General features: G+C 34.6%; 1 protein-coding gene and 1 pseudogene across 3 annotated transcripts; both read right to left on the reverse strand.

Moving 5' to 3' along the window:
- On the reverse strand, positions 1–27,503 carry rin (ras GTPase-activating protein-binding protein 2). 3 transcript variants are annotated; one of them, XM_089232102.1, is made up of 11 exons: positions 27,407–27,503; positions 23,028–23,072; positions 22,245–22,348; positions 20,446–20,527; positions 18,768–18,869; positions 17,348–17,516; positions 15,210–15,306; positions 13,443–13,687; positions 7,918–8,441; positions 7,351–7,410; positions 1–3,081 (listed from the first exon to the last, which is right to left on the reverse strand). In XM_089232102.1, the coding sequence occupies exons 3-11, from the start codon at positions 22,337–22,339 to the stop codon at positions 2,851–2,853; spliced, it is 1,605 nt and encodes a 534-aa protein (XP_089088228.1). In that variant the 5' UTR covers positions 22,340–22,348; positions 23,028–23,072; positions 27,407–27,503; the 3' UTR covers positions 1–2,850. The 3 variants fall into 3 exon arrangements, with proteins under 3 accessions (XP_089088228.1, XP_089088210.1, XP_089088219.1); XM_089232084.1 differs by having other exon boundaries at positions 27,095–27,492; XM_089232093.1 differs by lacking the exon at positions 27,407–27,503 and adding an exon at positions 26,751–27,202.
- LOC149090067 (uncharacterized) lies at positions 4,769–6,556 on the reverse strand (annotated as a pseudogene).
- Positions 27,504–27,545: the final 42 nt, after the last annotated feature.

A 27,545-nucleotide genomic window follows, 5' to 3' on the forward strand; every position in this document is an offset into this window, starting at 1 on the left:
TTTTATATCAACATAAAATAATTTATTACTTTCTCAAAACACATACAGGCTCGACATGTAGAGAAGATGAAGAAAACAGTATTAAATTATTTAATTGCTCTTCCCACAAGCACGTGTCATATTCGGGGAACAAAAATAATAGACTATGGTGTGGGGGAAGTACACACAAAAATAAACAGGGTAAGAGGGACATTTTTCCAGTTTGCAACTGTGATTAATTTTCAATATATTACAACCATGTTGATCAGATTCCAAAGCATATCACCCTAAACAAAAATTACAAACAAAAATATATATGGCCATTTTTTTTTTAAACTGCAATGTACACCAGGTGATTGCAACATTAACGGGGGAAATAACTGAAGGACATTGAAACACCTCTGATTTTGAGCAATTTCGCAGCATCAAGTGGGTAGGAGGAAAAAATTTCGGTTACAAGATACAAAAAAACATACAGATAATCAAAGAACATGTGTATATAATGAATGACATTTTCATAACCTTTCAACATACTTCAGAGTGGTTCACATCATACTCCTCTTACTACTACTAAAAAAAAAAAAATACTTTAAGCTCCTAAAAACTGAGATGAAGACATTTTGATTTCAATTCTCGATTAAAAGAGAATTTTTATTCATATTAACAATTCTCTTGCTTAAACGACAAATACATACTGCACACATCGTGCTAAAGATTATGCTCAGATTGAACTTTACCAAAAAGCAACACTAATAATACAACATACCTTCATTTAATTTTATTCAACGTGTGCATAGGTATCCAAGTAAAAAAAATATGAAAACAACTTCAATGATTCATTTTCCAGCACAAAACAGTAGGCAATTGAAAAGAAAATTTAAAAGCACACGATTCTATCATATATTTCCACTTTAGTGCCAAAAGTACATCAAATAATTACAAGTTACTTCACAAACAATTAAAGCTAAGAAATATGATCGAAACAAAATATTTTAAATACAATTTTTTTTATCAGACAAAAAAAAATTTCCTTAAGGCAGTGGTTCTCACATGTACATCTCTGCTCCTCCCAGGGACATTGTGTTAAGCAGAGGGTACTCTGTGATTACAGGGAACAAGAGTCAATTCCGATATAATGACACATAAGGTATGATCACTAGGAAAAAAAATGTCCAGAGTGTCAAGTTTGAGAACCACTGCACCAGGCAGGAAAATATGAAAAAAAAAAAAATCATTTTGATGATTATACAGTTTACTATACAGAGTGAAAGTAACCTGTTCTGCCAAACGAATGGGGATGATAGATGAGCCCAAGTAGAACATGAAACACTACCGAGTATGAACCTTGTCCTATCTTGAACCATTTTTCCAATTATAGGGGATATTCGATTATGAAAGAAAACTGAGTTTGCCGGTTCGATGTAGATATTGGATGAAAATTAGGAATTGGCGATTACAGATTTTAGTGATACTTAAATCCACTTATTCTGATGGAATTGGCATCACCTATAGGATTTTTCTGCTCTTTCCAAATAAGAGCTTAGTTTGTCTGTAGGTCTTACAGAAACTTCCGAACTTCAGGTTTTTTCAGACTCAACACTCTTTTCCCATAACTGAATATCCCTCATAATTAGAAGGTTGAGAGAAGACTGGACTGGTACTGTGCTTCATGTTCCACTTGGGATTGTTTGATTATCTCCTTTTGTTTGGCAGAGCAGGTCACATTGACCCTGTGTAAAGCCATGTTCTGCCAAAAAAAAAAAGATTTGTTATATTCATTACATCATATACATTTCAGCATCGACTCTGAACCTTGCAAATTTAAAAATAAAAAAAATACCCTCAGAATATTAACACATAAGATGATTAACTGGAAAACAATAATAATAATAAAAAAAAAATCAACGATTTACAAATACACAAAATCTATTACGAATTGTAGTCAATGAGGTAGAACATCCACAATGAAAGCCAGGAGTCACAAAATAGAAGGGCAACAGGGGGTTGGAATTTCACAATTTTAAATGGCCATATAAATAGATTTGGATTATTTTATAAGATAGCGAATCGGCTGAATTTAAGTAGCGGAACTTTAATCATTATATTGACTTATGAGTTTGGCTGGCACACAAAAAAATGAAAATTTGACACTGACTGAACTATGACACGAGCACCAGTTTCTGTTCATTAAATATATTTCTTCACTTTATTTTTCTTTTTTAGAAAAGGTGGTTTTTCCCTTTATGGATAATCACAAATCACAAACTGACGGATGATTTTTTTTTTTTTTTCATTCCAAAAAAAACTATCACAAAAAAAGTCCTGCGTTCGAAGTACAAAAAACGATGAACTATATAGTAATAAAAGTTTTTCTTTTTCTTTCCGTGAATGGGCCACTTTTTCACAATCACCAGCACTTAATGTGTTTCGAACTGCTGGCAAAAAACAACCATTGCCGGCAAATATATTCCAGTTTTTGTAATGTATTTTTGATATACATTTGCATTGCTGGTACGCAACACTAATGTGTGCAAAATCTCACTCGCACATTTCGTTTGGGGGGAGGGGGATAGAAAGACATTTTGAGAACTGAAAAATTGTAATGGAAAAAAGAAAAGAGCACACTGCTATTTACACTAAAGAAATTATGCTGTTAAAAGATGACAGCATCACAATGAAGGAAAAAAAAAATTCCACATAAAGGTGAGAGAAAAAAAATTTGACGGGGAAGAAAGTAATACAAAGAGAATCATGATGGTAACATAATTCCCAGGCACCTTCAGTCCAATTTTTTTTTGCGAATCATCAAGGACTGTATGTTGTAGAAACTAATTCTGTGAAGTTTTTTTGTTTAAATTTGATACAGTTGTACTAACGACGCAAGGGATATCCGCCGCTCTTCATCCCACCTCTGCTGTCACCCCGACCGGTTCCTTGCGAACCGAGCATTCCACCTCTCCCACCACGTCCGGTCATGTTCATGCGGTTAGCCAAACCTCCACGACCACCTGGACCGATGCGGTTGTCTCCTGGTGGCAGTCTTGGGTCTTTGGGTCTCTTCTTCTCCTCTACATTCAAGCGATGCTCCTTGAAAAATATGGGCTGTAGGAATAGAGTAACAATAAACCATAAATGAGCCTGCAGTTGATTTATATATATATATATTTGCTTCCACTTACAGCAGTGTTTCTTACAAAGTATGTCATGGTGTGTCTATGCTTTGAAGTTAAAATATCAAGTTCTTTTACAAGTGAAAATATCTAAAATATTTTAGAGAGCAGCAGATGAATCATGAATTAGGCAAAGGAGTAGCAGAAAACAAAAATTTGAGAACCACTCACTTATAGAGGCCCATTCAAAGACTAGAAGAATCTGTAGTGTCACGTGACAAAATATTTTATTGTTAAAAAAAAAAACCATACAAATGAAAAGGGAAAATAGGGATATTTTGAGACCATATAACCCCTATTTATGGGCCATTTCCATATTTATGGCTGTCCACACTTTTATCTTTAAGTTACCCAGTTTTTCCAGTATTTTCAATAAAAAAACCTACTTGAATTTTTATTCATCTTCACTAAAATCATTTTTCAACTTATATTTATCATAATATAATTTATACAATTATTACTAAACCACACATGCAACAGCACATATGGTCAAAACAGATACATGCGATTGTGCCAATTTTAGATGTCAAAAAGCTGGCTGATTAACAAAGTTTGCCTCCCAAAAATGAAATTTTTATTTGACACAATGGAGGCAATTTACACAGCGTTTAGTCTATTGGTGAATTTTTTGCGACTAATCCCCCTTTAAATGTAGGGATTTTTTCAACAACTATGGGCAAAATTGGGGAGATACAAGTTTTTCAGGAGTCTGGGCGGTGTATTTGAAATTCGGGAGCTTCCTGGAAAAAATCCAGGAGACTAGGCAGCTATGCAAATCAAAGTTATAAAAAACCCAGTGTTTTTTGGGAAAAAAAGGAGAAAAATTGAATTTCATATTTTCCCCCACAACCTCAAAACATCTAATTTAAACATGAATGTATATCATTAATGTGTACATCTTACAATATGTCTGAATATACATTTTTTGGTGTACGTTAAACTATGTATTTGATAAATAAAACTGACCATACAATAAGGGAATAATTGTTCACACACAAACTTCTGCATAATTGTATCTGAACCTTGAGTTGCATGCAGAACCATAGCAAAAAGATTGTGGTAAAATAAATGAATTTGGATAATGAAAATTCTGAGAAATCAGGAGATGGTGCCTGAATATTTTTCTCCATTTTTTTCAAACACTGCAGAAAATGTATCCAAAATTGTCCTGATCCATCAAAAATAAAATCTTTAACTATGTAATTTATACAAAAAAAAGTAATGCAAACATGTAAATATTTTCTGGATGGAAAAAAAAATTCAGTTTACATACATTGGTTTACTTTTTCACAGAGAGGCTTCAATTTATTAATACAAAGGTTTGTGTGGGTGAAAAATTATTGTGTATTATAAGTAACAATAATTTCTTTGGATACATTTATCACATATTAGGTATAATACATACATTACATATCTAAGTTCATGGTTACATTTTCTGTTTGCGGTTTCTTGTAACATTTTAATATGCAGGGATGGGATTGCTGTTGACTCTTTTCGGAGCAGTTTTGGAGCAGTATGCAGAATCATTATCATCTTTGTCAAAAATGAAAATTTTTTGAACCAAGATAATCAGATTAAATTTTGAACATTTTAACCAGTTATAGGGTTCCGGTGTCAAAAATCAGTTTTATATGTTTGATAAAACTTACATCCCCTTGTAGGGACATAAAAATTAGCCATAATCCAAGCTGGGCATAAGAAGAAAAAGTTTACAAATCAAACAAATAAGAATACATTAAAAAAAAACCTCACAACATTTTGTTGACTGTTTCTGTTGACTCATGACTGTTTTCCTCCAATTTCTCAAGAACACTACACATTTTTTTCTTTGTGTTTTCACACGAACTTGCCCACTTTCCATGTCTACAAAGTTTTTTCTCTTTATCCACACTTCTATAATTTTCTCTGCAGTGTTCAGCATAGTTTTTGATGATGACAACTGAATTTCCAACTCCATTTCTACTGCTTTGTCTTTGATTCTCATCTGGTCGTGGAACGTTTTTATGAAAAGGTTTTTGGTGCCAAAGTCTGTCTTGGTACTTCTGATGCGAGCTGTGAACAGCTTTCAGAAGATTGGCATTGACATCAATATCTTTAGCATTTCGAGAATGCTGTACATAAGATTTTATTTGCCTAATGCCATTGATACTTTCAATCGAAAGATTTGATCTATGTTGCAGGAAATGTTTGTTTACACTAAAGTCCCTCTCGCAGTCTGCATTTCCATGTGGGCAAGACATAATACGGCTTTGACGAGCACAAGCAAAATTTTGAACTTCCAAGTTTTTCAGATCACAAATGTAGATCCCCAATACTTATCTAACCTTGGACAACTCACATGTATATCTTCACACTGCAGAGAAATCCATTCATCCAAGAGAACAGGGACATCTGAATGACAAACAACTTGCAATAGCTTTGAAACAATGTACTTAATACATGATAATGAAGAGTTTTTCCAGTCAGAAAACAGGATGCAAACAATTTATTTTTTCTAGCATGGTGTTCTCAAAGGGTAAAACTTTAAGCAAGTGCTTGACGATCTAGCACCTAATAGAAATTTTTTGTTGAGAACATTCCCCCAGCTCAGCAAGATTGGATTCTATTTCAGCACCAACCACCACATTTTTCCTCCAGTTCTCACTGCTTTCTATAGCTAAATTCTGAAGCTCAGCAATTCTAACATTCTGAATATGTTCAGATTTCAGGAAACGTGCCATAATTTTTCTAACAAGAGCGCCTAGCTCATCATACAAAATGTGTATGAGGGACTCCTCTTTTTCAAATAATGTCAGAAAGCCATTCAAAAGTTCTGATGCTTCTTTCAGAAACAAAGCTTTCACCTAAACACTTTTACTTTTATCTGAAAGGACTTCCTGGATTTGATGCAGTCGAGATGTCTGATCTGGACTCCTTACTTCTGAATCAATACTGAATTATTTCCTTCATTAATTATTTCTTTCACTAATGCTGAAATTATTTCTTTTATTAATTATTTCTTCTTTCATTAATGCTGGAATTATAACTTTCATTTGTTTTGGAACTGAAATTCCCTTTCATTAAAACTAGAATTTTTCTTTCATTAATTCTGGAATTCTTTTTCATCAATGCTAATTCTCTTTCATTAATTCTGAAGTTATCTTTCATTAATGCTGCAATTATCACTTTCATTTATTTTGGAACTGAAATGATCTATTTCATTAATTCTAGAAATTTTCTTTCATTAATTTTGGAATTATCTCATCGATGCTGAAATTATTCTTTTCATTTATTGTTTTAAACTCCTATTTATGCCATAAGAAAATAACAGGGATTGTTCGTGTTTTCAGAGAGTCACGCGATCTTCCGACGAATGATGTTGTGGACGACATTCTCAGCATTGCCAAGGCGAAGACAGATGACGTCATGCTCCCTCCAGCTCGATGGTGCGTAGTGTGTCCACATTTCAGATTCCGAAAACCAGCGTCGTCTCCGATTGGTTAAAAAAACCCGTACTTTTTCTAGCTCGAAATTCAATTAATTTTTTTAATCAATCGGAGACAATGCAGGTTTTCGGAATCTGAAATGTGGACCACTATTTTTACACCCAAATGCAGGAAACCTTGGCAGAACCGGTTATCTTGATGAATTCTACAAAAAAACTGGAACATACACAAAGGATTTCTATAAGTTACAGTAAGGCGACTTGATAAGGAGCTTATAGCCCTATTCTAGTGGTTATAAGTTACAGTAGCAACGCAGAGGTTGACGTCATCGAAAGCGAAAGTTGAAGAGGGAAATTTCAGAGAACCCCGATTGGCGCTGAAGTGCCAAATTTTCTCGGAAAATCAACGTTATAGCGCAGTATGTAGCAGGAAATTGTTAATGGTGCAGCGATCCCATCCCTGAATATGTGAACCTCACACCGAAATGCTTACATAAAAAAGGTAGAAGGATTATAAAAGTCTGATTCCAAGAAATTATCACATTTTTGCTTCTGAAAAAACCTTTTAAAAATACTTCAAAATATACATATTCTAAACACTACACTATCCAGCAATTTTTGGAATACATAAACTTTAAAGCAACATTTTCTTCAAAAACAATTTCCCCCCAAACACCCATGTTTTTTAGAGCGGGATGGGGTAGAAGTAAATAGGTATCTAACCGGGGAGCAAATTTGACAACCCTGATGCAAATGGGGAGAAAAAAAAAAACTTACTCGACTGTCCAGCACTTTCTGCACAGACTCCTGACCCTCGAATACAATGAAGCCATAATTCTGCAACAAGAAAAAATATTGCATAATTCTACAATTAATTTTCTAATAACGCCCAATCAATAAACAAGATTGTAGGCAATGAATCTAAAACTACTTCAGATTTACAAAGGGTTGATAAGAAACGAACATCTACACGGGGAATAAACAAATCACAAATTTGCTTACTGCCACCTATAATTTTTCAATCGTGATGACTAGGGCTGATTTTTATGACCTAAAGATGAAATGTTGCTGCTGATCGGTTGAAAAACTTGAAATTTAATGTTTTTTAAACCCAGTAATGATGTTTCATCTTTAGGTCATAAAAATACGAGTCCTAGGTAGAATCATGATTCCCAATAATGGACAGTAAACCTGGGATACCCTCCCTCTTCATGCACCAATATTGACTTACAAATTTTTCGACCTCAAACAAAAACAAAACAAATATAGTTTTATGAGACGAGCATTTATTTAATTGAAAAAAGTAAATAAACAAAACTTGAGACGAAAAAATTCTAGACTTACAGGGGGGATCTTTCCACCAGCAGTTTTCTGTGGCAATTTTGTGTTTATCCGCATGTCAAGAACTGTACCAAACTTGCTGAAATGGTTCCTCAAATCATCCTCTGTTATTGAATGGGTCAGGTTGCCAACAAAAAGCTGATGATTATCGGGATAATGAAATGAGAACTTCCTTCTGTCAGAATCGAAATCTTCAGGGGACTGAGCTGTATTATCCCGGTTTTCATATCGTGGCATGCCTCCTCCTCCGCTGCCACCACCACCACCCCTTCCAGAATTGATCCTAGATCGAGATTGCCTGTCTCTGGGCCCACTGAACGAAGAGCCCATCTGCGGAGTATTTACATAGTGGCTCTGAGCATTCCCTCCTCCCCCATCACCCTTGTGGAAGGCAGGAGTTTGCTCGGTCTTTGATGCAACAGGCATCTGGGAAGTGACTGGAGATGTTGTTGTGGAACTCGATGGAGCACTTGAAGGTCCACCAGCAGGAGTGTTTTTGCTAACCATGTTAGCGTAAGTCTTCATCTCTGAAAATAGTGAAAACGTATTACTGTCAATAAATAATTTAGATTAAAAATACAAGAGGCCAAAACATAAATATACTAAATTTCACCTCTACAAAAAATTGTACTCTGATTCCAAAACTGATCAAATAAAATTATTTTGCTCACCTTAGATAATTCAAAATCTAATCTAAACTAGGACTTACAATTGACACCCAAAATTTCCCATCTAATACATTCATAGTTTGAATTTCACAAACAAAAATTTTCCGAGATATTTTTTCCTTTTACCACTGATTAGACAGCTGCGCTACATATGTGGTTTTCTAAACACAGTCTGCAGCCCCTGGGTTTCACAAGTAGTTGTTAAGTGTGCATGATTTTCTCATGCAAAATTGATGCATATTATATGCAAAAATAAATTTTATGCTGCATAATATGGGTTGTTTATAGTTTCACACCAAATCAAAAATTTCATTTTTTTAAAATAGAAAAATTTAACATTTTAACAAGGGCCTCTCAATAATGGCCATATTTTCTTAGTCTGGTTAATTTTTGGGAGGTTCCACTGTATTAACACTTAAATGACTGCATATTATTTCCCGCAGGCTTACTCTAAGATATACGATTTTCTCATTTGGGAATGGGAAACAAATACATATAGGAAATTAAAAATCAAGAAATCTCGTTGCCTGTCTTTTACGTCTCAGCACTAAAACACAAGAAATTTTGTGAGCAGTCATTTAAGTGTTAATTTAGGCATTTGCCGCATAAACATTTATGAATCAATTCAATTCACATGTAATATAATTTCATCATAGAATACCAAATATACATGAAAGAAACTCAGAAGAAAATCAGAAACCAGCTCCAGGATGAATTATTCATCCAGGTTACACTATCAACTGAAAAAAGATGCCAGGTGGCTGTGGTTATCTGATGGCTGTTGTATTGTGTCTGACGCAAGAATTGGGCGAGGTTCGCTGAAGAACACTAAATGCTACCAATGTGACAAAAGGGTCCATCAAAGATGTTTTCCTTCTTTTATCATGGTCATTAGAACAGGGTTCTCAGCAAAATCTGCCTAATCATTTCCCTGACTAAAAGTGTGTACACTGTAACGCGTTTTATAATAATTCTAAACCATCCGATATCGCTCTAAATTATCATCCCCCCCCCCCGTATTCATGGGGGTTACATTCCGGGGGTGGGAAAAATATGGGAAATCTGCGAATAACCGAAAACATAGTTTTATTTGTTTATTTGATTTCTTGAACATCATGAGAAGAGCAGGATGACGCAAAAGTATAAGTTAATGTAAAAAAGGGTGCAGCGATTGATTGTTGGTGATGTTTTCTGAAAAAACATTGCGATTTCTGTTTGTTGTTTCTTCTTCATATCATCAAGTATGTTGGAGGGTGTTGACAAGACTTCCTTTACAAATTTTTCTACATGTGAAGAATGTACCATAGAGGGATCTATATCACGAAAATAATCTATCACTTGCGAAGCCCACTCCTATGTTACTCATGGTGAACTTGTATTTTACTTCTTTACTTTGATTCGTCTGGCACCGCTTGTTTCATGAGCAATCAACTGCATTAATTCCTCCTCGGTCAATGCCTCTGAATTTCTATTAATTAGCTCTGTTCGACTTCTCTTCTATATCCATATCATTGAACCCTTCTCCATCCACCTGTTTCGCTAACATGACAATGTCTTTTATAATCTCTTTAGTTGGCTCAGTAAAAATGGTTGTGTCCCGGAGTGCACATTGTGGCCAAAGATCAATCCAACCGAGTTGAGATTGTTTCTCTCTTAAGAGCTGCCATGGTTCTAGTGATGACAGTAATGGCATTAGTGATAGCGTAATTCTTCCATACCTTCAAGATATTTTCTGCATTTGCATGCACAATCATCTTCAATGAATGACATGTATGGTGAGCCTTGAATGCTCGCATTACCCCCGATCAAGGGGGCTAAATGATAGATGTTGTATTAAAAGACATAACAGACTTCCACACCATCAACTTTGAACTAATTGACATCTGGGTGTCCAAGAGTTTTATTCAGTATCAAAAGAACTTTGAATGGCATGTCTTCACTCTCAAGGTACTTCTGGACTTTTGGAATGAAACATTGTTTAAACCAATCCAGGAAAAGTGTTTTCGTAGTCCAAGCTTTTCTACTGTTCATGAAAAATACTGTGCGTGAGATTTAACTTATCCTTTCCCTTCAATGCTCACGGATTCATAGATTTAAAAATGATGGTCGGCTTTACCATGTACCCATATGCATTTGCACAAACAACATAGTAAATCTACCTTAAAACCAGGGGCTCGCTTTTCTTCATGGGTGATAAATGTTTTCTGCTGCTTTTTCTTCCAAAATAGTGCAGTTTCATCAGCGTTAAACATCTGCTGAGGTGAATATCAATTCTCTTCAATAATTTTCTACAAAGTCTTTGGAAATTTTCAAGCTGCCTCCTGGTCAGCAGTGGCTTGATCGCCATTGATTTTTACATTGTGTAATCCAAATAGTTTCTTAAACCAATGTAATAAACTTTTACTTGCATAAAATTCTGATGAAAGAGACGTTTCACTACCCCTTCCCTTTATAGAAGAGTAAATTAATCTTTTCGCTATTACCCATTATAATATTAAGATCAATTGAACTACCTTCTTTGTAGCAGGAGACTGCTACAAAGAAAGTCTGCTACTAAACTATTTAGCAAAAAAATCCTGCATTTTCGGTATGAGAAACACGTGGATTGCATAGGCGATGCAAAGTTTTCACTGCCACAGGTGCAGCTACACCCACGGCTGACCGAATTTCAATTCCCTTTTCTTGATATATCTCACTGTAGATTCATTGATTCCGTAATGGCGAGCCACGGCAGCAATTGACTTACTTTTGCCAATATATTCAATTTTTCTTGTGAAGTTTTCACTTCATTTTCTCCTTTCAGAACATTATCAGTAGCACTAGACAAATGAGCATTCCTTAACTCAAATCTTGTAAACAAAACATGCGAATGACGATTGCTAAGCATTGCTGTAAAAAATTTTCAATGAAGTAAAACAAAACTGCAAATACAAGAACCACGAATACGGAGAGAGCCGAATGTATAACATTTTGTGATAATATACCATTGAAAAGCACACATTACAGATAGAATGTTAATATTTTGCCACCACATCAAATTATGTATATGATCACACTATTGTGTATGGTATACACAATACCAGTTTCCTTGGAAATCTCACACAGATCAAATCATTCTTCAAAAAAAGGTTAAGGGTTCTCTACCCACAGGCAGGAAAAAAAAAAAAGCAAGAGAATAAAATGTTTTTTCAGAAGAGATAGAAAAGTTAGAGCTGGTATTGGCTTTGTTTTCAACAATGGAAAGGTGAGTCTCCTCTTTAGACAGATACCATCATCTATTTACTCAGAGGGCAGATTGTTCCTTGGCCAACATTGTTTACCAATATGTAAAATCCCACCCTTCAACTGATAACACATGTCTCTCAGTAGGGGATCTGGTGGAAAATGCTGACAAGGATTTTTTTCCCTCCCTCTAAGGATCTGAAAAATAATCTTCCATGGAAAAAAGTGAAGGTAAACCACCTGAATGTAGATTTATCCTCTGATTTTTTTCTCCTTCAGATTTTCCCTGAGTTTTCCCAAGTGTTTAGAATTTTCCCTGACTTTTGACAAATATTTAACATTTTCCCTGACTTTCCAGGTCGCTGGGAACCCTGTAGAAAAATTGAATTTCCTGCATACATTTTTATGTAAAAAAATTAGTATGTGTTGTGAATTTGTAGTAGAAAATAGAAAATTTTGTGTGATAACTACTCCAGAAATAAATAATAGCGAGAATATAGGCGATACACCAGTTTCCATTTTCACCTCTCCCCAAGTGCTAATGTTCCATAAATGAAACATTGTGGAAAACAAAGAAAAAAAACTTTCTTTTAATTTCAAAGTTGATCTATAGACCCGATATGTTGACATGCAAAAGGACCACGAATTCCAAATTTCAAAACAAGTGATTTTGTTCATAGTTCGCCTTTAAACGGTTAAGGGAGTATTCGCAACAGCCATTTATTTTGGAACCTTTTTTCCCTCTCCAAGTGGAAGTGAAACATCTGGCCACAATTTACACCTGACAATTCACTAGACAGGGATGATCCAGTCCAGAACTCACAAGATATCCCTTGAGACCAGTCCAGACGTGCCAACTTTTGAAATCCGGCGATTCTCCCGAGGGAGGACCCCACCCTGCACTCACAGACTATCAAAAAAAATTTTTTTTTTTAATCAATTAAGAAAAAGTTACACCCCCCCCCCAAGGCAGGTTCTGCATTGCTCCGGAGCAAAATATAATAATTCCATGTCAGTCTTTCCGTGCAGAATAGAGAAATCACATCTACATAACGTTCATAAAATATGTTTCCTTTCATGAATGCTATCAGTGATTATATCTTGAGGTACATGAACTCTTAAAAGCTTTATATTTTAGCTTTAAGTTTTATATTTTCTTTCTGAACATATTTAATCGGAAGAAACAATTAAAAAAAACCTCAAATTACAAAGCTTCAGACGAAAAAACATGTTTACCGCACGGCTGTTAATGGAATACAATAACGATTATACAGGAATTTTGGTAACCAAGGTCATGCCCCTGATAAGTGATTGCAGATAAACGCTACGAAAACGAAGTCGCGTCTTTGCCAGTTGCATAAATGAGGTCACAGAGACCTTTTTAAGGTTGCTCGATGGAAATGACCACGGCTGTCCTCTGTGGGTGTTTTCCCTAACGACGACGGTAATAATCGGATGGAACGACGGAAAGCTCGCGTAAAATCTAATTTTCTGCCAAAATCCGGAGAAAGGATGAAAAACCCAGAGTCTCCAGCCTAAATCGGGAGAGTTGGCAGGTCTGCCAGTCTTATTAATCAACCTTACACTGCCCACAAGTCAACATCCAAAATCTAAATTATACCCTACCCATCTGCTTACCTTGAGACATTGCAGGAGTACTGATACTCTCAGTCTCTGATGCAGCATTATTTTCAGTCCTTTCGATTGTTATATTGGTCTCTTCCAATTCTTCCTCCTCCTCCTCTTCTTCCTCTTCGTCTTCATCTTCCCATGATTTTCGAGACTCAACATCAAGTGCTGGCTGTGGGCTCTCAGTAGTCTCCACGGGTTGTGGTGGTGGAACAAACTTGCTCACAGACTCTGATGCATGAACAGATCCATTCCTAGAAGTTTTATCATGTTTTGACATTAATTACATTTTCACAGCTTATTCCATACCATATACATCTGATAATATAAAATTAATAGCTACTAATTCCATAATGACTGACATGAAAGTAAATATTAAGAATTTTCAAAGGACCATTTTTTTTGTCCAAAATGAAATTTTTAAAGCAATTTTTTTATGCATACTTTCTAAACATTTATCAGATCACGTTCAAAACATGTATAATTTTTTTTACTCACACAGAAGTTACAATAGAAAATATACTGAGAAGAAAACCGTGACCAGTGACACCATGAACGTACTCTAGTTAACAAAAAAGACCAGCAGTGGGCTTTTACTAATAATCAATTAAGATTTGAATAGAAGTGGTACAGATAACAGGAATCAGCAAGTGGGCATTACATGAAGCTACAGATTAAACTGCAAATTTGAGCAAAACCAGAGAAAACAATTGTTAAGTCCCAAACCTGTAACTAGAAAGATTTTCCAATTGAAAATTTATTAAAAGGGTTGGCCAGTCCTCAGTATTCGCATTCCCCTTCTCAGTTTTCCGCAAAAACACGTTGCAATGCTAATTCTTGTATGGAAACCATATGAAAATTGCATGTGTTAAATGGTTTAAAACCCTCTATTTAAGTTTTTGCAAGTGCTATATGCCTTTTAACTCTACATCTAGCATTCAGCTGCTTGTCTGAATGTTATGTGAACAAGCAACGAACATTTATGGCTCACTATATATATTAATAATCTCTGGGTAGGATCAGGTGGCTATAAGATGATGACCCTGGCCACGTATAATGAACGATCTTTCTTCAGAAAATCGTTTGCAGGAGTTGGAAGAACCGGAAAGAATAAATTGGGACATCTTAGGCATCTGTGAAGTAAGAATTGGACATGTATTTTACTACAGAGGAACAGATAATGGAAGAACTAGTGGAGTAGGATTTCTCATTCACAAAAAAGTGGAAAAATCACATTGTTGAGTTAGATAGTACATCTGATAGTAGAGTTGCAAAGCTGGCTATGCAAATATCAGCAGATATCGGATACAGATTAAACAAGTCTATGCACCAACAAGCTATTCTGAGGAAGAAGACTTATGAAGAATTAGAGATGACTAGTAAAAGAAACCATCATATCAAAATAGTAATGGGTGACTTTAATTCTAGAATTGGAAAGAAAAGAAATGATGAAAGCTCAGTTGGAAGTCATGGTTACAGTGTACGAAATGAGAGGAAACATTCATCGAATTTGCAATGAGCGAACAGTTATGCATCATGAATTCGTTTTTTAAGAAGAAATCCTAAAGAAAGTGGGCCTGGATATCTCATGCCATCAGAAGATTAAGCAACCCATGAGTCTTGTGATTCACATAATCTTTAAAAAAAAGTATAGATATATCAAGTTCATTTTGTGAAAAATGAAAATATTTCACCAAAGGAAATAGGATATCAAATGTTTTTAGGTTTTAAATTTACTTTAGATGAGCAATCTAGTTGATTGAAAACTAAAGTTACCTCAGATTTTCTGGTTCATAGTAGCCTACATTCTCAGACTCTTGTATGGTGTTGGTTACGTTCTTCTGGGTCGAAGTTATTTCCTCTGGATCTGTACCTTGAAAACAATTAAGAAACATTAAAAACCGTGAAACTGGCTTGCATTTCTAAATGACAAATTTATAAGAAGCTGGAGTGTTCTCAATCAAGCAATGCAAAACACTACCAGAAAACGCCACAACAATTACTTTTACTAGTTTCCAGTGAAAATAGATGTCTTTTAAAAGCTTCTGAATAAACATATCAATGATTTATGTAAGAGAAAAACTATGTTCACCACTGACTTTGCAGTTTCAAAATAAAAGACTAATTAACCTCGGTAGAGACCTGTCAACTTCTATGCTCTATAGAGATAAGCTCAAAGCTGGAAGTTACAGTTTCACTTTCACTACCACACTGAATTGAAACTTGCATTGATTTCATTAACTTTCAGATAAAGGGAAAAACAAAATAAAAAAAAAATAACTGGGGCTTCATAAATCAAAAGACCTTTACGCACCAGGCATGGTTACACAAAATTTGTGTAAAATAAGTCTATTTTGACTTGTCTGGGACTGATGGACCTCTTTCCATGCTAACAGACATTTGACATAATTTCAGATAAATTTGCGCGGTCCAAAAATTTCAATTCAGTTATAGGACATAAAAAAAAATTAGGTATCAATGTCAATTTTTTAATTGCCATGGCGACTTGGGCATATCCATCCCTGAAAATATCTAGTCTCTTACCTATGAAAAAACGATAAGCCTTCATCACATTACACAGAAAAGAGGATCAATTAATTTATTCATTGAGTGTTGGTAACAAAAAAGTGCATCTACATAAAATTTTAAGAGTCAATTGAACTATTTCCTTTAATTCAAACATTGTAAATACACATTCCCTCATATTTTTACCCATCACTTCCAAGATGTATAACTTGTACTGCGACAAATATGCTAGGGTTAATATTCACATTATGCTGTATACAATGAATTACGAGATTGATGATCTCCGATCATAAATCTCTTGGCTCCTATCAAGAGATAAAATTTCACATAGATTTGAAAAACTGAAATCAGCACACAACTTTATAATCACGAAACAAATCTAATGATGGCAAGGAAGAATAATATGCCTGTGTATGGGCCAGAGCTGGACAAATCGCAAAAAAAAAAAAAAAAATCTAGACACCAGAATGATGTTTTAAGCGCCAAAAAATTTTCATCTGGAGAAAAAGATCTAAAATAATGCTTCTGTTGACTTTTTCAGGACATAGTGACTCTCTTTAATATGTTGGCAGATATGCTGCTATGAATTTCAAACATTTTATGCTGCTCTTAGCCTGCAATCTAGTAAACTACACAAAGAGAATTTTAGGCACCAATACCAGTTTTTTAGTCGCCACGATGACTAGGGATTTGCTTAGCCCTGGTACAGATCTACATCAAAATTGGTGCTTCCTCAATGGGACAGTTCTTGGGGACTAAATGGAATTAACATAATTAAACTAGCTACATAGCCTACATTTTGAAAACTAGAGGTACTGAAATTCTCAGCTTAAAAATTTTATAGAAAAAAGTATTAGAACTATTTTTATTTCCAAAACAAGAACCGAAAGCGTATGTTACAGATATGTTTAACCAGGAGAAATCTCATTCCTACCAAAAGCATACTTTTTATAGTTTCAATAACACTTTCAGTGAGAAATGTGGAATACAGAGAAATAAAAAAGGTGAAAAAATTACCAAGCCAAATGGCCCTTGCTGGAAATAAATATGAATATTGATGAACATAAATATATTTTTAGCTAATTCAAATGAACATAACAACAAGTCATTTTTGGCAGATCCACAACAAGAACATTGATAAGCTATAAGAAAAACTATGTCATCACTGCTTATTTATCAATTAACATTTTCTGAGTCATAAGCTTCCAGCAATAGCAGTTTATAAAAATAGAAAAGAATAATTGAAGTGCTAAAACAAGGTTCTCCTTTCAATGCATAAAACTATGGTCTAAAAGGGAATTAGTTACAAATTTTGTTAGTGTTTCAGCAGATTTTTATTTATAGCACATTAGTAGACTTAATAATTATAAAACAAGTTTGATAATTACTTGTTACAGCATTGTCATTCTCAACCTCATCCTCATCAGCATAGAAAACATCCTGGTAACGGAATATGTCATTGCGAACATAATATTTCTTTGGCGATTGAGGCGCCAAAACGAAGGTTTGCATAAAACTCCGCATTGGCTGTCCGTTGTTCGATAATTCACCACTGACCTAAAAAATTATCACTTTAATACCTGAACATACATAAAAAAATTGCCATTCACCAGATCAAAAAGGGAAAACAGTAATTAAAAATGTACCAAATTCTATTATCAATATCAATAAGTAATGGGTTTCCAACATTATTTCATTTTTTTTTGCCTTCGACAAAAACAGCTATTTTAGGCACACAAGAACTAATTAAATCAGATCTATAGCTCAAAGTAAAATGCTTATGCTTCACTGACCTGCAGCGGGAAGCAAATTCAAATTAGACTAAATTTTACATTGCTATAATCATTATCAATCAAATACATCAATCACAATTAAATAAAGTAAGAAAGGATAGAAGCATAAGTTGTAGATCCATGGTCTTGAAGGTTATTTGGGCCTCAGTCATATAATTGATGCCCAATATTCTTGTGCGTATACAGTTCTGTTAAGTCCATGCCCAGGTTGTCTTCCTGTCAGCTTTCCTCAAATAACCTATACATGACTGCCGTTTCACTAACCAACACATTTTTGCCAACTCATCCCCTAGTCTCAAATAAACAATTTCTTTGAATGTCCCATTTATGAAGTCAAAGCAGCAACACTATCATGGAATACTTTTGAGATCTTATATAATCATTAGATTCCTTTATCACATACTCAGCTGAGAGCCAATGATCCAAAGCAAAGGTCTTAAACTTTTTCCCAGTCACGAGCACTGCTTTTACCAATCATCAAAAGAAGAGTACCTGTACAAGTGCGCATTTTAACATACGAATGCATGAAATGATGATTTTAATCCCTGAATACAATTCCTTCAAGGTTTTTAACTGGAACTTTGATTAAGTGCTCACGAGCATGAAATTAGACAGGAACATCGAGCACTCTGGGTACTTCAGGGAACACCATGTTTCTTGCGAGCAATGGTTGAAGATGCCTGTTCCAGAGAAGAACAACATCTTTTCCAAAGATAAATTCATAATGGCAAGATCAGCATGAAAAATATTGACTAGTTAACTGCAGACACGATACCCCAAAATCCTCAGTTAATAACACTATAACTTGATAATCCTGTTATTAAACAAGGTGAAGTTCTTTGTGCTTCATATTACAATTGTACTTAATTACTTATGAAGTGGGGGGGGGGGGAGAAAACTACACCACAACCACTTTTTTGTTATCTCCTAATAAATGCTTTAACTGACTAAGTAAAAATTGATCAATGAATGAGAGGATCACTGAAAAAGATGAATTTGTAAATCTCAACAATACCTGCACCACCACACCATTATCTAAAGTTTCATGACTATCGACCTGACGAATCTTTGCATGACAATCTTTGAAGTTCAGCTGCATTATCTTCTGATGAATAGCCTGAAAATAAATTGCAATACAATTTTACACAAAAATTTTTAAATGAAAAATATTGATAAATGGTGGCTGCCATTCTTTTGATGCAATTCATAAATACTGCTTTCAAAAACCGTTGAATGCAAATCAATAGAGCCCAATGTCATGGAACAAGCCATAATCTAAGTAACATGAAGAAATTTAAAGTTGGAAAAAATATTGGACATCAATCATTAATTATATATTAATGAAATAAGCTGCTATACACTAACTACTAAAACTACAAGAAATTTCTCAACCAGCCTAGCAAAGAAAAAAAAAAAATCAAATGGAACATTTTGATAGCCACTAAGCTTTAATAGAATAATTAACTGATTTTCAATGCTACTTTTTTACAATCAGATCAGTGACAGGTAAAAATATGTCAACAAAATTATAAACCTCATACTGAAGATATGATAGGCATACTGAAAGTAAAATCATCCATCAAGTTCAAATTAAAATTGCACCATATTAATAGACAAAATAGTGATTTAATTATGGGGGGGGGGGACAGCAAACACAGGCAGATATATTTATACAAATACAACACCACAACAGGCAAAATACCCAACGACGTGGCTGAGAAAAAGATGCCCTTAAAAATATCGATAACACTAATATAATCAAGTTTCATGAATAACTAAGTTTTTACTTTTCACTTGCATATGACATTTTTTTTATCATTTATCATCAGTGTTTATGCCAAATGTATGTAAAAACTGCACTTTTCAGGAGACTTAAAAATAAATAAAACCAGCAATAATGGCCGACTGATTTGAATATGTTAGACAAGCGGTTTTAAACTTTTTTTTGACTCGCAGAACCCTTTTTTTGCACATAATTTTTATGGCAGAACCTTGTAGGCCTCTCTACTTATCTATCAGATTTACTGATTAATTTTATTTTCCTCGAGTTGCCACAGAGCCCCGGTTGAGAACCGCCATGTTAGACAGTTTGTAATAATGCTATAGTGCATTCTACTGGTCAGAAACATGTTTACAGAGCATGGAAACACACATGAAGAAAATTTAGGTGGCATAAAAATTTTTAAATTTTACATGAACATGTTATAACAAAACCAATTCACAAAGAAGTATGTGTGATAAAATTTCTCTGGTTGTGACCAATAACTAGCTTTTAACTGAACATTTTTTAATCTTATCAACAAATATCTGAAAAAGCTATGCCATAAAGTTATCTATGGCACAATTATTGATAATAGCCCACTCCTTCAGAGGCAACTAATGTAGATTCGAGATGTTTTAAAATCCTTTACTTTAAATTTTTTTTTCTTAAAATAAAAATCCTACTTCACTGACAAGGACTGTTCTGAAAAGGTTTCTTTCCCAATAATTTAGCTGCCCAAACATTTGAAAATTGCCAGACTGATGCTAGGTAACATTACTACGCAGAGTGTGAGATATCATCTATCAGAAAGAATATTTAATTATATAAAATGAGTTATTAACAAGCAGTTCAACTTCAATTCGGTAATGAAAACATTCAAGAGCATTAATTTTATAAATTACAAAAAAAAAACAAAAAAAAACTAACTCACTTGTTGTCCAACAACAGGTTTAGTTTCCTGTCCAGGAGGATCAATTCCACCATGAAGAAAAGATGAATTATGGTTATAAAATCTGTAACCAAGATTTAAAAAAAATGTATGAAGAAATCTCCATCTCATTGCTTCCTCCACTAAGAAGATTTTTCACAGGATAACAATCTTTTTAAATATTGAATATAGACTCAATAATAAGTTGAAAAATAAACACTGGAAGTTAAACCCATTTCTTTTTTAAAACTATTTACAAAATGTAATAATCTATACAACTCCACAGCCATCCCTAGAATTAGTAACAAGAAACACCAATAAATTATTTTAAAAGGTTTAACATGTGGCCAGAGTTAATAACACAAATTTTTACTACACATGGTGAACTGGTGCTTGGGATGTGTCAAGCCCTGACATAGATTGCAATTTTCTTCATACACAGCAGAACCTCAAATATCCAATAGGGGCCACTCAAGTATTACGCCAGCAAATTTTGAGCCATTTTGACCCCCCCCCCCATCAGCACTGCCACCACCTACCATATTGGTGGGATCAGAAACGTACATGGGAGGAGGCAAAGGGAGCTTGTGTGCTTTCCCAGACAATGTTTTTAAAATATATAAAGAACATTTAAAAAAAAAAAAAAATTTAAATTTCGAAAGAAAATACCTGTATGTTACTATAATCAATTTCTGTTGATTTCAAGGCTATTTGAAGGGTAAGAACTCAAAATTTCTCTTTTAGAAATTTATTCCGATCCACCCTTCAAGCCATATATAGTAAACTCGTGACCAGCGGACCAAATGTGGCCATGAAGGTTATTTGATGTGGCTTGCCACATCAAACCCAGATTTGTAAAAATGAACTAAGCGGCACACTCACAGATCGCTTAAATGACCCGTGCCACAATTCCAGAGCATTTAAGTAGGCCCGCTGCACATTTAGAGATTCCTTGAGTGACACATGGCACAATTTTAGAGCACTTAAGCAGCCCTCCCCAGTGCAGTTCTACATCACTCAAATAACCTGCAGAACATTCCCAGATTACTTAAGTGATCCCTGGCACAATTACGGATCGCATGAGTGATGCGCTGTCCAGTTCCCAAGCACTTAAGCGGCACATTTCCAAAAAACTTATCAGACCGGACACATTTCCTCAGCACTCAAATCTGTAAAACATTTAGAGATCGCTGGAGTGGCTCTGTAAGGGATTTATCATTAGCGGGAATGTTAGTTCAGGAGCCCATAAAAAAAAACTAGAGAATTTTTATTGTTTTTGGTGTACCAAGATGGCATTAAGAATATTTCATATTTTCTATATAGGGTGGTTAATGGCATAAGCATCATCCAACCCCCCCCCCTCCCCGTCATCAAAAGCTAGCAAATTGGTAAAATTGGTAATTAAGATTAGAGAAATGTATAGAATGTGAGAATCTGCAAAATTTTATAGAAAAGAATCAATCAAATAAAACTAGAGCAAAAGTGAGTGTCACTGGATTAGTCCTTTTCCAATTTCACACAAAATAAGTTTGCAAACAAAGGCCTCTAAATCTTAAATTAATGTCCTTCTCTCTCGTCATTTAGAGAACGTCAATCTGTAAACACCATGTTCATTTATGACGTTATTGAATTATTTTATTATAAGATTTTGAATTATTAAGATTGTGAATTATTTATAGTATTGTGTTTTAAAATTCAGATTATGAGTGAAAGGTCAATATATGCTAACAAATAATAGTTCAAAAGTTTTGGATAAAACATTAAGTTATGATATTCTACTGTAAATAAACACATCATAGTACCTGTGTAAGTGGAGGGGTGCTTTATTCAATAAAGTGTAGTACTGACGAACAAATTCTCGTCCCACACATTGTGGACTTGGAGCATCCATGACCATGACTTGTACCTGTGGGCAAAATAAACATAAGCGACAGTTCACATATTAAAATTTACACAAAAAATCCTTAGAAACATACAAAAACGGAATATGCGTAACTGATTTATGTTAAAAAAAAATAAAAATCATACCTATTTTGAACATAATGAAAAAAAAACGAAACTAAAGTTTACATGGTTTCTTTCATTTCATGAATTGCCACAACCAGGGTGACTTGTACGTCCCGTATTTCCCGGAACTGTCCCATTTTTTTTTCTGTTTGCCCAGACTTTTTTTTGCAAAAATGTCCCAGTTTTTACGTATTTTAAACGAAGTCAACTTGACTTTCATTTATTCATTCTCCAAATCAAAGATTAAAATTATCTTTTCAACTCAGAAATTAAATTACGATAATCATGACTACAAATAAGAATATTCATCTCGCACATTTGTCTTTTTTTAATTTGCCAAAATATGAAGTAATGCTTCATTTTTAGCGACTGGCAACTTTTCTGTGATTTTAGCACAGGTTGGCAATTTTGCTCACTTTTGGCATCATTTTTGACGATGTCCCCCCTTTTCCTGTATTTTGAAGTCCACTATACCATACTTTCGAGAAAATATGGCCAGCCTAGCCACAATCAATCATAACTTATTGATTAAAATTCAATAAAATAAATATTACCCAATTTCATGGAACAATACTTACTAACTGTACAGAATGGTGGTAAAGGTTTCAATCAGAATTTTCTTTCTAAAAAAAAAAAAAAGAAAAGAACATTAATTCTTGGCTACTTAAAATATGTATCTGTTCAACCACAAAAACTGTAACTAACATACATAGAGCGGAACCTTGACCAACTGGGGGAGTGGGACAGAAGAAAGGGGTATGGAAATTGCCAATTCAGATGTTTTTCCTTCAATTACATATCAATTTTCTACCAAATGTGAATTTCAGGGATAATTATAGACAATCTTTAAAAATGTGAATATTTCTTTCTGTGACAGCCCTCCCCAAACTTTTTGCAACCGCATCACAACAGGCAGAGAGACATGATTACTCAGGGCTCTATCTTGATCTGCATCACCACAGCAGACTGGAAAAATTTTCATCATTGGTCTCAGCAGACTGGCGATGCCAAGCAAAATTGAGACCAAGTGCAACTAGAAATGTAAAATTCTCGGTAATAATCTTTTAGAGAATATTCGCTGGCTACAGTAATAAATAACTTCATCTTAACTTCTTTAACTGGTGAATAAACATCTAAAAAATAAAATAGTAAACTGATTATACTAAAAAAAAGTTAAAAAAAAATTAAATTATAAAAGTTAATTATATTAATTTAAAAAAAAAACACTAAATTTTCTGCAAGCAAAAGTGACACTACAAAACATTCAAGTTTAATATCGTCGCTCTCATAGGAGGTAGAACTGTCTGTCAATGGGTGGTACCATGACTAATTATTATGCACAATATTGATTCTTGCATTCTAGATCAAGATATACTTCAAGATAGTCAACCCTTACTGTAGCAATCCCAAAATATCTCGTCTTCCCGAAACCCCTTATTTCTGCAATCAGACAAAGCTCTAGCTGGGCTGAGGATATGATTTTCTCCCCAACCGGTCCAGTCAACAGGAGATAATGGTATTTTCTTGTCTTTTTCAGATTATAGGAATATGCATGCAGAATAAATGATACAAAACAGATTGAAGGAAAAAAAAATACTGTTTCCGGGGAAAAGGGATTTATCACTCCACAAAGTCAGAAAATTTTTTCTTCAAAACGCATAGCGGTTTCTGAAAGTTTTAGAGATTTCCACTATGGTAGTTACAATGCAGATCAGGAAAATTAAAAAGTTTTCAAAGGGTTAAAAAATTTTTTAATCTTCAAAGGTCTCCAAAATCTTCATAAAAAAAATTTAATGAACCAACCGAAACCTTGCATCATGACAAAATATTCTCAAACTAAAAGTTGCTATTTTCCCCAAAGTAGAATCTGTCGAAAACTGACCTACATCACATAACAATCTGGAAGAATGAACCTTTTAACGGTTAATGTTCCCAAATAGAAAAAATACTTTTCTTACATGAAAGCATTTGAATTTTTTTCCCTGAAAGTGCGAGATTCCAAATTTGATTTTCAAAATGAAAATTTCATTCATTTCAATACTTGTGGCATACATTTAATTTTTTTATTCATCTATTTTAAGAAAGAATAAAATTTTAATGTTTCTATATGGACAAGATGTTTCTGGGCAGGGTCAAAAAACGCACAAGAAAAAAAAATTTTTTTGTTGATATTTCTAAACACCAGCAGGAAAAAATAAATTAAGAAAATCAATTTAAATCTTAATTCGGCCGGTAAAAAGCCCAAAACACTGTTGCAAAAACGTTTACTGCATTTCTAGTCAGCTGAAAGCTTGTTGCAGAAAAATTAAAAACATTCTGCTTTGGGGACAATTATGAAAAGATTATGGCAAAAATTGTTTCTTCTAAATGTTTCAGGCAATACAAACTGAATTATAATTCATAATACAATAGACGCCGCTTATCTTAATCACAGATGTTATCATTCAGATATTATCACTTTCCCAAATCACATATAACAACCCAACATCATATGCAGAAAAAATTGGTTTATACTAAGAGACTTCCCTTAAATTTTTTTTTCGCTAGAAGTCTTGACTCTCCAGTTGGTCTAGCATATATTGCTTGGTTAGCAATGAAATATTCTGTAACAGCCCTCCCATGGGCGGGAAGTCCCAGCAAACTACTCAAGGAAAATTCTAGGTTATGCGTTGGCATAGCATGCACATGTAGACACTTTAAGCTTCATTTTAACAAGCGAGAACCAGGGTCAAAGATCAAGCTCAACACCCTGTACAACACAAAACTGTCTATAATAATACATACAGCTACTATTCAAACATATACAGCAGGGTTTAAGTTGGACAAAAAATTCTTTTCGCAAAAAAGTGAAAATGGGGAGGGGGGGAAGAAAGCTTTAGCAAAATGCTGCAATGATTGATGGTTGTGTACCTCCTGTACGCATTTTTGTGAAAGTGGTTGCTACTTTTTTCGTTCGCATTTTACGAAAAATGTGACCGCAGCTTAAACCCTGATATACAGTGAAAAACGCTTCAGTAGCTTGGACTAATAAAATCCAATAAATACTCCAATAACACATCTATAGCACTCGAATGCCATATTAAGTTGGTGGCACCATCATCACTCACAAGAGTTGCCAAAACTAGCTGGCTGCCACAGTTGCCAATAATGGCATGGAAAAAATTCACCATGTTGGCGCTGACCCGCACTTATGGAAAAGTAATCAATCCAGATACACTATTTCACACATTCCATCACCCACTGTACACTTGTCCACCATTTATAGTAGGAATTGACAAATCCTGAACGCCAGGTCTACTAAAATATATGCAATGGCACTTAAAATATTCCCGGTGTCATTACCAAATTTAAGTGAGATGAAAATGCAAAATTTTTGTGTCAACCAACATTAAAAGGAGGAAGCCTTTAGTCCTGGTAAACAATGTTTAACTATGAAAAAATAAGCTCTACTCCAAAAGAAATTTAGCTGTCGCCTCAATTTTTTTTTATTCGATTGGTCAAGCCCTGAATTACAGGCAGGTTTTGAGAATAGAAAAAGAAAATGTGTCCTTGCATGTCTGTGAGCCTACGTTATACAGCGAGACCTCAATATAAAAATTCTGTGAACCAAGAAAAGTATCGCTGAAGAAGAATTATCATTACATCGAGAGGCAGAAGTTTAACATTACAGTATAGGCATTTCAAAAAACCAATAAGATGAGAAAATATTATTGCAGAGAGATTCTCAGTTTTACAGAGTATTGTAACAAGGTTTCACTGCATTACAGCGAACTCTCACTGTCTCCCTTAGTTACAAGACAATTCCCAGTCAAAGATTTAGCACAACAATGCTATTCTCTTATACACCCCTCACTTATGCATCTTTTTCCCTTTTACTACAGACACATAAGTGAGAGATCAGTAGGTGAATATATTTCCCCTAAAAACAAATGCAATAAATATTTCCGATAACACAGTAATACAACTCAAACGACCACATCAAGTCGGTGATACACTGAGCACACGCTCACCGAAACAAAACTACTGACACAAAATAATTACACAAATTATTACGTAACCTTACGCGACTAAATAAACAATCAATTCTTAGATCGATAATTCTAAAAATCTCTAATAAGAAAGAAATAAATGCCACGCGCTAGAGACAATGGATTATCATAAACACACTCTCCTAACCAAAAGAAAAAAAAAAACCTCCATGCGCATCTGACCACGGGGAGAAACCAATCATTAATTATCACTAGAATTATCACACCGACGAAATTAACAATTGATAATCGAAGTAACAAATAACGTCACACCTTTATAATTTAAACGCTTCGAACCGCCAACAACAACATATAAAACAGTTTGAAATAACGCTGAGCACACCGTTAGGCTTAAGGAGTCTATGGAGTCGGCGGAGGGATTCCACGGGTTTATTTTTTTTCTCTCTCTTTCAACCCCGAGAAAACACTTGGCACTTGGAAAGGCTTAAAAAATATTACTATATACAAATAAATATTCCTTTTCGTATTTTGTACTTGTAGGTCCGCTTCAACAATATACAAAAAAAAAACCTCAACTATCTCGCCTCTTTTATTTTAGATTTACTGACCGGCGACTCGGGAGTCAACAAAAAAAAAAAAAAAAAAAAAACGTTTACTTTCAGTCGGGTTGCCGAGAGAAGAAAGTCCCGTTGTATGACTCGAGGAGTGAAACCCAGCGGCGGCCGGAGCACGTAGTCTTTACGCCTGCTGCTGCTGCTTACTATACTCAATCGCACGAGAAAAAGGAGGAACTTTCGAGATCAGCGCCATCTACATGGCGGAAAAAGAAACCCGACCGACAGTGCGTAGGAATATAATAGTGCACGCTTTATTTCGATATCGCTCCGTTAGCCTCGGATGATTGTATTTAGCAAAAAAATTTTGATCGTCTGGAAATAAGCTTGAATAAAAATGGTAACGATACTCACTAAATTTTTAAAAAAAACTGGGGAACTGATAAGTCAATATTAGTGTAACAAAGACACCTCGTGAGTGATCAAGGATTGGTGTTGCCACATGAAATCTTATAAAAAGAAAACTTTTACTAATTCTTCTCGGAGTCTGAAT

The sequence above is a fragment of the Pholcus phalangioides genome, unplaced genomic scaffold (assembly GCF_987345545.1).
Source record: "Pholcus phalangioides strain wild (caught in Gottingen) unplaced genomic scaffold, Ppha-v1.0 ptg000001l_1, whole genome shotgun sequence".
Lineage (NCBI taxonomy): Eukaryota > Metazoa > Arthropoda > Arachnida > Araneae > Pholcidae > Pholcus > Pholcus phalangioides.

What these genes read in the sequence shown, in the direction of transcription:
- rin (XM_089232102.1), bottom strand. Translation starts at nt 22,339, where the DNA reads ATGGTCATGGATGCTCCAAGTCCACAATGTGTGGGACGAGAATTTGTT. An exon ending in GCACCCCTCCACTTACACAG is followed by an intron (nt 20,528 to 22,244) that starts GTACTATGATGT and finishes TCTTGGTTACAG; the next exon opens with ATTTTATAACCATAATTCAT. An exon ending in TATGAACCAGAAAATCTGAG is followed by an intron (nt 13,688 to 15,209) that starts GTAACTTTAGTT and finishes TAAAACTTCTAG; the next exon opens with GAATGGATCTGTTCATGCAT.